The sequence below is a fragment of the Centroberyx gerrardi genome, chromosome 1 (assembly GCF_048128805.1).
Source record: "Centroberyx gerrardi isolate f3 chromosome 1, fCenGer3.hap1.cur.20231027, whole genome shotgun sequence".
Taxonomy (NCBI): Eukaryota; Metazoa; Chordata; class Actinopteri; order Beryciformes; family Berycidae; genus Centroberyx; species Centroberyx gerrardi.
Genome location: NC_135997.1, coordinates 1658750 through 1670157, shown reverse-complemented (window position 1 = coordinate 1670157; position 11408 = coordinate 1658750). Strand labels below are relative to the sequence as shown.

The window sequence follows — 11408 nt, the reverse complement described above, 5'->3', positions numbered from 1 at the left end:
AATCATGTTGAAAGCTGTCTGATGTGGGGGAAAAAAAAAAATCAATTTGATGATTTCCCGAGAGTATGAAGTCTGTTTTGAAAATGTAGTGAGTAGAAAGTAGACATTTTTCTTTTGAAATGTAGCGAGTAAAAGTAAAACGTCCTAAGTGAAAGAAAAACTCCAGTAAAGATAATCTTTGTAATAATATATAATCTTGAAATAATCTTACTTCCCATCTCTAATTAAGACCTTATGGTGGAAACACATTGGCTCTAAGCTTTTAGTCTCTGTCCTCCTTACTGGGTTTAGTGGTTTTAGTGTCCACAGCTTCACAGAACCTCAGTCTTCTACAGATTTGGTTCCTGTTCCCAGTGAACCTACAAACCGAAGGACTTCACTAATTGTTCTGAATCCACAGGAGCACCAAGCGTTATGTCTGTCTAGAAAAACTCACTTGGCGGACTGTTACTTTGCCCAAAGACTAACATTGCATGGAGAAGACTGGTATGCAAACCTGAAATAAATGTCCTGAGCTGAACTGAAATTTTTCATTTTGTCTTATCTGTATTGGTACATTTATACCTCAAATATGGCAAAACAGGGTTTCACAGAGGTGGGGACTCGAGTCACATGACTTGGACTTGATCTTGAGACTTGACTTGATGCATGAAGAGAAGACTTGAGACTTGACTTGACTTGGGTTCTGGTGACTTGGGACTTGACTCTGACTTGTACTCTGATGACTTGAAAAGGTTTCTAAAGTCTTGACTTGAGATCTTGTGTTTGTGTAAATGACTTAGATTGAAAGTGATGAGATTTGTTCCAGCAGACGACTGAATTTAAATTCTGTTTTCTGAATTTAAATTCTGTTTTCTGAATTTGTATGGAATGATTGAATTTATTGAAGTTGAAACTGATTATAGAAATCAAACTCATGATGCTCTTACCAAGTTTTCATCCTATTAAAACCATATTGCATTGAAAAGTCATAGATATTTAGTTTTCTTTAAGATATTAAATTGATACTGGACTCTTGATTTGTTCTGACTTGACTTCTTGTTCTACATTTAGACTTGAGTGGGACTTGACTTGGTAATCTAAATCTTGGGACTTGACTTGAGACTTGTGCCTCAAGACTTGAGACTGACTTGGGACTCGAGGAAAGTTGACTTGGTCTAACCTCTGGGGTTCCAGAACAGAAAACAGAAAGTCCAGGCCGGAAAGTGAGTTTTAAAGGCCAGAAATCTCAGCAGCTGGCCAAGTAACTGTTGAGTCACTGTATTGATCAACAGTCCTTTCAACCGCTGCAGATATATTACGGTCGTTTTGTGCTTCTTAATGCAGCTTTAATCCACGCTGACCGGCTGATCTGACTCCTTATTGTCCTGTAAGTGTGGTTGTTATGTTCAGTAAATGCCTAACAGAGAGTACAGTCAAGGGTGAACTGCTTCCACGCTTATGCATAATGAAGTGAGCCGTTTGTTTGTGTAAATGGTGTTGCTGTTAATTCTTCCTCTGGTGAGTTTCTGCCCGGCTCAGCTCTTCCCTGCAGGTCGACTGCGGGCTTCTGTCTTTTGCCGGGCAGATATACAGCGTGCTGCAGCACGAGAGGGGGAAGACTTTTAAGAGAAAGAGAATGAGAGATTGATGAGATTTGGGGTTTGTGGGTGAGAGAGACGGAGAGGAGCGGAGAGCTTAATGTCCATATGGCTCTGTTGTTGCGTCATCGGGACTGACGGTGTGTTCAGGGGCGCTCGGTAATACGCCCTCTGCCCTCCTCCTGACATCAGCATCTGTTGCCACGCAACCTATCAGTCAGGCTTGGCTTTCTTAAACTCCTAATGAGATTTGTACTTCCAGTTAGAGATGAGATCATTATCAAGAGGCTAACAATTTCTTAATGCAGCAGATCACAAAGCTGTGCTATACTTTGTGGGACGCTAATTATTAACTCGATTCTATTCTAGCATGGAATTACAATGCTTTTTTTCATACCTACTTGAATTTATGGCATCTCCATTGGCTTTCTCTTTTGATATTCCCGCTTTTAATTCTGAGATGGATCCTTGGACACCCAACAACCGTGAACGTGGCTGTTAACCACGGCAGAGTGGAATGATTTCCTTTCTTACCACCCACTGGAAAGCAATCTAGACCCATAATGGAAACTCAAATAGCAAATCTGTGGATATAAGCATGTCTGCAGAAGTCACGAGTCAGCAACAGGCTCAGTTAAGCAGTGAGATAGTTTAGCTGGAGGTCACAGGGACCGCAGCGGTGGGGGGTACTAGTGTGTGTGTGTGTGTGTGTGTGTGTGAGTGTGTGTGTGTGTGGTGGGGTCCCAGCTCCTCCTGCTACTCTCGGCGGCCGGGGGGTATCCTGGTGATGGGGGGGAGTGGAGGGAGATGGAGACGGAGAGGAGAAATGAAAAAAGGACGTGAATAACACCGGATGCAAGATACAGATTTCTCCACCGACAGCAGCCTCAGTAGACCAGAATGCATTGCAGCCACAGCTTGCGTCTTTGCGGATCTGTTGTCAGTCGTGAAATACACACAGCATTGTTTTCTCTCTCTACTCTCACTTTTTATCAACTGGAAAAACTCACTACACTCTAACTATCGCTGTCACTCTCTCCACCTACACAGCACAGAGAGCCCCACTCTCTGGGGGCCGTTGAAAGGCATTCTGGGAACTGTAGGAAATCACTAACTGCAGTAGAAGCAAACGAGGCTGGTTAAGGGAAAGTGGGTTCACCAAAAAATCTAATTACAACACTTCATCAAGGTTTTTTTTTTCCTTTAACCTTAACTGAAATCAACGACTGATTGGATTACACACAAGAATGCATGAATATGTTTTATTTGGTAGTAGCAAAGTAGTGACAGTCGCAGCTGCATTATTATTATTTGTATAATTACTATGATTATCCTTGGTTTCAATGGAGAGTTTTAGGCTTTGTCCACCAGTAATCCGGATAAAACACCATTTTCCTATTGAAAGTTTTCTGTCCACACGTTTTTGAAAAGCAGAATTTCTTCATGGGCATGTGCAGGTCACTTGGGCTGGCCGCTTTACACCATTTCTGGCACCGCCATTTTAAAAGGTTGTTGTTTACAGAGCTATTGTGAAGAACGAAATCCGTTAGCAAGTTAAGTCTAATGCCTAAATCAAAACATGAAAAAGTGTCTAAATTGGAGCGGCTCTGCAGCCACAACCAGCGTTCCTTGGGCGTTGAAACAGCTGATTCTGCCTGGATGGATCACATGACAGCGATGCCCCTGAGATCACATGACAATCGCACGTCAGCGTTTTCGAAAAGCCCCGTTTTTCTCGTCCGCACTACAACACCAGACCGGCGCTTTCAAATTCATCCACTTGGGAGAGCGTTTTCGGAAAGCTCCGTTTTCGATGGTTGAAAAAGCATCGGCTCAGGGTGGATGGAAGGCCAAAACGGAGAAATAAAGACGCGTTTTCAAATTTATCCAGATATAAGTATCATTTCAGTTTTCAAAAACCTTTATGGGTTCAATCCAAGCACACACACACACACACACACACACACACACACACACACACACATGCATATACAGCACACTCCCCACAGTCCCCCCCCCCCCCCCTGGAAGTCATTAGTTCGACAGGCAGACAGTGCATTATGCTGATGGTGGTGAAATGATAATTAGAGCTGGAGATAGATTGAGTCAATATAAGTGTAATTAATTTTTAAGTGTGAGGTTTATTAGTACAGAGGCAATCAGGCTCCTAATGAGGGCCTGATAGAACTTCTTAAATAGTGGAACCAGTCAAATTAATAGCTCTAATAGCTTCTGGCATGGGACTCTGCTGTTATTTATTGCACTTATGTATTGGTTTGTATATTTAGCATGTGTTTTTTTCAAACACCAGGGTGATAATTTACACCAACAAATGATGCCTCTTTGGATTCATAAGCCAAAGGGAGACAGAAGCACACACACACACATTCACATTCATGCACATTTTAACACACACACACATCCTGATATGTATGCGACTATAAATAGATTTCTCAGCCCATTAAGGCTCATCTTTCAAATCATGTCATTAATTAAGCTTAGAAATACTCAAAGTAATTTCTCTTTAATGAACTTGCTCAATTAAATCTGCCCTCTTTTTGGTTTAATCCTCTTCGCTTTAAGCACTGACTCTTAACTATCTCTCTCTCTCTCTCTCGCTCTCTCTCTCTCTCTCTCTCTTCCTCACACTCACACACTCTTTCTTTTGTTTAGCAGAGTGCAGTACTCTCTGCCAGCTCCGTTCCCGCCCCTTTCCTGTTTGTCGTGTTGACGCATCACACCCTGTACGCACACAGGACAAATCACACTAATTTGCACCGCCAGCCTGCTATCAGCAAAGGGCAGGACCTGTACAGACATGCTCACACACACACACACACACACATACACACACACACACACACACGAACAGCGTTAAAAGTTTCAATCACGTCCCCCAGGAGTGATGCAGGCGCCCCTTGGGCCAATCAGTAACAAGACGCATCATCCCTCCAAGTTTCATCTAAATTGGACTGGTGCTGTAGCAGTAGCAGGTTTTTTTTTCAGAGTTTTGACCTTAAATGATAGCGCCCCCATCAGGCCAATCTGTGTCCGAGGTTCTTAGGCTACAGCAGATCATTAAAGGGACATTTCATCCACAGTTTATTGGAATCCCTTTTCGCCCCGGCCGTCAGTGTGAGTGATTCTCCAAGAGAGGCTTTAGTGTGTCTTTAGTTCATTAGATATTTGACTGGCATGCTTTGTTGCGATTTGAAAAAGCTTTATTCGCCGTGCCAAGGACAACAGCATCAGCAGTGTCCCTCTGTGCGGCCTTAACCCACGCTGTCTTTTCATTTCCATCATGTAACTGTGCCATATTTAGAACTGCATGTCCTCTGCATGACAGCACTAAGAAGACACATTTTCAAAGTCATAAACTTTCAATAAACCAGGATGAATTTGTGAAAGACGGATTACAGTTTGGGGGATGTGTGTGTGTGTGCGTGTGTGTGTGTGAGATTTATGTGTGGAATAAAACAGAAATGTGTTTTTGGTGAAGTGCCCCTTTAAGAGGCACAATATTATCATGTCAAATATTGTCATAATATTGTATCAGGCGCTCTGTGGCAATCCTCATCCTGAATACACACACACACACACACACACACACACACACACATACACACCATGCAAAAGGCTTCTGATGGCCCAACCTGAATGACTAAAAAGCAGCAGTGTTTCCTCCCAGCGTTGCGTTACTCTGTTTTTAAAATAATCTGGGGAACCTCTTTGCACCTTGTGATGCCTTCACAAAACCTTTTACAGTACAAATTCCTAGGCTTTGTTGCTCTGCTGCTGTAACATTCAGTACATGCAGAGAAGCTGAATGAATGAAACGTTCTCTAATTCCTTCTCCTTCTCCTCTTTCTCCCTCTCTTTCTCTTGTTCCTTCTCCTCCTCTCTCTCTCTCTCTAGCGTTCTGTGAGGAGGGATGCCGGAGTGGAGGGACGTGTGTGTCTCCCAACACGTGTGTGTGTCCCTCAGGGTTTACAGGACGCCGCTGCGAGACTGGTAAGACCTGAAGACCCCTCCCCTCTCACACACACACACACACACACACAGACACACACACCTCTTTGTCCAGCTATGCTAGCATTTCCACTTCCCAATTAAAACTCAGCCAAAGCCGCACTTATTTTTATTGAGTGTCAAAAGTGACATCAGAGTAATGGTCATTAGTTTGGTGTGGGGGCTGACCAGTTGCCCTTCCTCTCTCTCTCTCTCTCTCTCTCTCTCTCTCTCTCTCTCTCTCTCTCTCTCTCTCTCTCTCTCACACACACACACACACACTTATACACACACTTTCTCTCGCTCTCCCTCTCTAAAGCCCTGTGTTTAAATTGGGCTCAGCAGAGACTGAGGATCCCAGGAGAGCAGTAGAAAAGGACAGCTCATTCCTCTCTCCTTTTGTCTCCTCCTCTCCTCTCCTCTCCTCTCCTCTCCTCTCCTCTCCTCTCCTCTCCTCTCCTCTCCTCTCCACTCCTCTCCTCTCCTCTCCCCTCCTCTCCTCTCTTCTCCTCTCCTCTGTTATTAAAGCTGCTGTCTCTCCAGTCTACATTTAGAGAAGTGATCAACCAGCTTGGATGCACAGGTTCACCCACATTCACATCATGTTTTTGCTTTAGATACCAGGATACACACACACACACACACACACTCATGCACAGAAGCGATGTAATAAATTACACCACATGTAGCCATGACCATTTAGGCTGCATGTACTGCAGTCATTCCCAAGAGAGCCCTAATAGGTTGTGTTAACATGTAAAGCATGTTCTCCCGGAGGAAGCACAGCTGCACAGTACTGCACTGTATTCCCATGGGAATACATGTTCTATCTTCATTATCAGTCCTTGGTTTCTATAGTAACACTCCCCAGAATGCACTAGTCACTAGGGACCAGATGCATAAGTGTAACAAAAATTACACAAATACCACTTTCCAATTTGACTTTGACACTTTTCAACAACTCGAAAGCCAGTGAGGTGGCACGTCCAAAATTGTGGGGGGAAATGATTGGATACACTGCTCATATTTCACTCCTGTACTGGGACACACACACACACACACACACACACTACGACACACAAACACGTTTCAGCAAGAAAAGACGTCAGACACAGCTCAGTCACATTCAGTTAGATCGGTGTCGTCAGTCACAATTCAATATACCAATACAACAACCAATCAGAGCACAGCGGTATCATAAATTCATAATGTCTCATAACGTATATGACATTAGTAGGGTCAGAAACAGATATTCAGGACCTGGGACAGTTCAAATCTCACCACTTCCCCTGCAGAATTGGGAATTTATTAAAAAATAATGGTGTGAGGAATGTGTTTACCTCCATGCAAACTCACTGCAGACTCACTGCAGTAGCTGCTTTGGCATCGTTAAAACACAACAGCAGACAAAAAAGTGTATTAAGAGATCATTTATCATTTTTTTTCCGTCCCGTTTCAAAAATGAAAACATTACATTGTGACTGCCACAGTCACTCTTTCCATTTCATGTATTTTCTCTTATCGGTAATGGCCAAATGTTTTCAAATAACAACCATTTAACTTTTGAGCAAAGTTGAGCTGGAACTTGGTTGAGTTGCTTGGAGTTTTTGATCTAAATTTCAAATGCTGCTGAAAGTGCTGCTGAAGCTGCTGAAGCCCTGAGTGTGTGTGTGTGTGTGTGTGTGCAAACTCTGAACTGTAGACAACCTGCGCTCTGATCTCTCTGAGAAATTGCAGATGTTCAAAGGTGTGTGTGTGTGTGTGTACGTGTGCATCGAGGAGGAATATGCAAAGGGAAAAATTCCAATTGCCTTGTGTAAAAGGGCCAGCAAAGTAATCATGATTTGAAAATGGTTCACATCCCTCAAATTTTTAATTGTTTAAAAAATGTTATAGTTAAATATCGATGTGCACTTGAATTCTACACTGTTTGACTTTAGCTTTCTCAACTCTTTTAACTTCTCCATGACCACAAAACCAAAAATAAATAAATCAGACATACTCTCAGGTCTGAATGTGTGAAGTGTTCAGAGCCATCACTGGATCTCACAGCACATCACATCACTGTGGGAAAGCTGGCAATCAACCAAACACTAATTAGCCTCAGAACCAGCAGCAGAGAGGCGAGACATCAAATACCTGTCAATTAATTAATGCGCAAAGCTAATTTTTCGATGCCGTTGTCAGAAAATGATTTTTATAGTCGACAAAAGAAGAAATGTTTCACTGCTGCAACTCAGCTCAGACTTTATGTTTGCTGATGGAAGCTGTAAATTGAATTCTGATGACTAACAAAATACAGGAGAGGTTTGAAAAACGACTGCAGCACATTTGTAAAATGATCATATCGCTTCTCTTTGAACCACTTTAGAAAGGGTGAGGGTGAGGGTGCTGGAGCGAGGAACAGAGGTGGTGCAGTGTAGAGCGGTGCCCCCCCCCCCCCCTCTCTCTCTCTCTCTCTCTCTCCGTGACTGACTCCCACTCTTTATTTCTCTCAGAAAGCAGAATATGGACTAACACATCATCTCTCTAATGAGGCTCCTCCCTGTGGCCCTCTGGCTGCTGCCTGAGGCTGCTGGAGATGTGTTGTCTTGACTGCAGTATTCTCTCTCTCTCTCTCTCTCTCTCTCTCTCTCTCTCTCTCTCTCTCTCTCTCACACACACTCTCTCTCTCTCTCTCTCTCTCTCCCTGTCTCTCTCTCTCTCACACATACACACTCTCTCTCTCTCTCTCTCTTTCTCTCTCTCTCTCTCACACTCTCTCTCACACTCTCTCTCTCTCTCTCTGTCTCTATGTCTATCTCTGTCTCTTCCTCTATTTCTGTCTGTCAATTCAATTCAATTCACCAAGCTTTATTGTCATGAATGTTTAAAATTATATTGCCAAAGTAGACTCTACCATATTGAATGACACTCCAGTACCAGCTGGCTGAAGTAACCTGGGCTAGTTAGTTAGTTACTTTTTTAAAATGATTGTAAAATTTGATGGCTCATTTTTCAATATTGCTTATTAGTGGATATGTAGGGTTTTCTTTGCATTTCTTTGTGCCCCAAGTCCTGCAGAACTCTACATGCAGGGTGTCAGTTGGACGTTTCTCCCGAATTGTTGTCTTGTTTTAGTCCCCAAACCTCACGACCATATAGTGCAATCAGTTCAGTAGATTTGAACACTTGAGCAAAGTTCTGAATTGATATATCAAATTGGACTTTTAATTGCATAGAATGCCCTTCTAGGTTTCTCTTTCTCTCTCTATTCCCTTTCCATATAGAATCGGATCCACTGGAAATAAACCAAATGGTTCTCTTTCTTCTACTTTTACTATTATTATTGACAATTATGACATGAGAAAATGTTTCAATTTAAGCTTGTCACTATCACAGATCCATTGAAATAAATAACTGAAAACAATGACTACCATTTCATTAGGCTGGTCATTCAATAAGGTAGATGTAAACAAATAGATAAGTCGATAGATAGTTTGTAAACAATGTCCAAATTCTCCAACTGTCCAGTCCTCTGCCGTCCAGCCTGCCAAAAATCCACTCATTAGCCAAGTAATGAACAGTGTAAGAGTTAAATGACAAAGCCAAAGTTTCCTCTCTGACAGTTTATTGACAATAACATAAACAACACAATTGGGGCGAGAGATGACCATGTCAAATATGTACCACATACAAATGTTCCCCTGCCCTTCCCTAATTGGTCCAGGGCCTGGACTGTGTTGCTGCAGCCTGTGTCTGAGCGGGTGACGGGGGAACAGACGCTGGGTGTCAATGTGTTTGCCATTAGAGTCCATGAGAAGAACCACACTGCAAAAAATGACACGCTGTCAAGTGATTTTATCTTGTTTCCAGACCTATCAAGCTTATTTCATGGTATTTTTAGCCTATCTCCAGTTTGGCCAGTTGGAGGCGTTCCATCATCCTCATCATCAAAGGATTACAAAAACAATTAAAGCTGCAAGCAGCGATGATCGGGCCCTCGCACTTTGCGCACGTCGGGGTGTGCCGCAGCCGCGGCGGCGTTACTGGACACTGACCGGTCGACGCAGCTATGAATTTTCAGTCTAAAACATTTCATTTCCTTTTGGCAGTAGGTGGCGCTACATCTATGAGTCAAAATTGGCGTGTAGATGTGTTCAGGCCGGGACTCTGATGAAACGTGTGAAGTTTGGGGCAGATTTGACCACGTACAGCTGAGTTACAAACCACTTCCTGTATTGCCAGTAGGTGGCGCTATGACCATAACTGAATATTGGCCTGTAGATGTGCTCAGGCCGGGAGTCTCATCAAACATGTGAAGTTTGGGGCAGATTTGACCACGTACAGTCGAGTTACAAACTACTTCCTGTGTTGCCAGTAGGTGGCGCTATGACTATGATTGAAAATTGACCTATAGATGTGTTCAGGCCAGGACTCTCATCAAACGTGTGAAGTTTGGGGCAGATTTGACCATGTACAGCTGAGTTACAAACCACTTCCTGTTTTGCCAGTCGGTGGCGCTATGATCAGATGTGAAAATTGGCTTGTAGATGTGTTCAAGCCGGGACACTTATCAAACATGTGAAGTTTGGGGCAGATGTGACCATGTACAGTGGAGTTACATACCACTTCCTGTGTTGCCAGTAGGTGGCGCTATGACTATAACTGAATATTGGCATGTTGATGTCTTGAGGCCATGACACTTATCAAACATGTGAAGTTTGGGGCAGATTTGACCATGTACAGTCGAGTTACATAGCACTTCCTGTTTCGTGGCGAAACATGGAAATTCGACGCGGCGCCACACCCACGCCGTTGGACGAAAAGCTTATATTAACTATTAATCGTCAAGGTCTGTTATATACGCTGACCAAGTTTGAGGTGGATCCGATTAACCTCCTAGGAGGAGTTCGTTAAAGTATGACCCCTGTAAATGGCCAAAAATGCCACAATAAATTCAAAATGGCTGACTTCCTGTTCGGTTTAGGTCATGGCACCCATTGACGTTTTTTTTAAGTCTGGACATGATACATGTGCCTACAAAATTTGGTACATGTAGGTGAAACGTACGGCGAGGGGTATTTAGTTGAAATTTTGTAGGGGGCGCTATTGAGCCATTTTGCCACACCCATGTGCGAGACCCATAAAATATTAAATTTTTCAGCACTTGTGAGGCATGTGCAAAGTTTGGTGAGCTTTCGAGTACCTTTAGCCCCTCAAAAATGCGATTCACTGGAGAGAATAATAATAATAATAATAATAATAATAATAATAATAATAATAATAATAATAATTCCTTGAAATACAATAGGGCTTCGCACCGGTCGGTGCTCGGGCCCTAAAGATAAAACAGAGAAAGCCGGGTATAACATTGGGATGACTGGGGGTTTTCCAGGTCAGTTTCTGTAGTCTGAGGCTGAGTTCAGTGTCTGAGTTCTCATCTTGACAAACTGTCAGGCTGCATCCTCTGCCAACACCTTCTCTAAGTATATGGTCATAGTTCCTGCACACAGCATTTCTCCACAGTCTAGCATCAGAGGTGTAGAGTATAAGGTTGTTCCTTTTCTTTACACCGTCTTCTGTTTTGTAGTAGTTGTTCAGAGTTGGTTGACATCACCTTTCTCTGTGTTTTCTTTTGGCCTCTTCACTTCTGCAGCCAGCTGGATCTTCTGTTTCTCTGCACTCCAGCATTTGGCAGTTGAAGGCAGTTGAGGAAGCTTCAACTGTCAAATGCTACTAGCTTAATTTGCTAGCAACTTCAAAGTATATTGTAATGATGTAAATTATTCAAAGTCTACTCCAGTCTATTTTCATTCATAAAATATCTTCTGCTCCTTT

At 42.9% G+C, this 11408-nt stretch overlaps 1 protein-coding gene across 1 annotated transcript in view; it reads left to right on the top strand.

Moving 5' to 3' along the window:
• The window catches only part of LOC139924351 (protein kinase C-binding protein NELL1-like), a 234798-nt gene that overhangs the window by 187065 nt on the left and 36325 nt on the right, over window positions 1-11408 (top strand). Inside the window, exon 15 of the mRNA XM_078283149.1 lies at window positions 5496-5591. Coding sequence (XP_078139275.1) covers window positions 5496-5591 — 96 coding nt within the window. The remainder of the gene's footprint in view (window positions 1-5495; window positions 5592-11408) is intronic.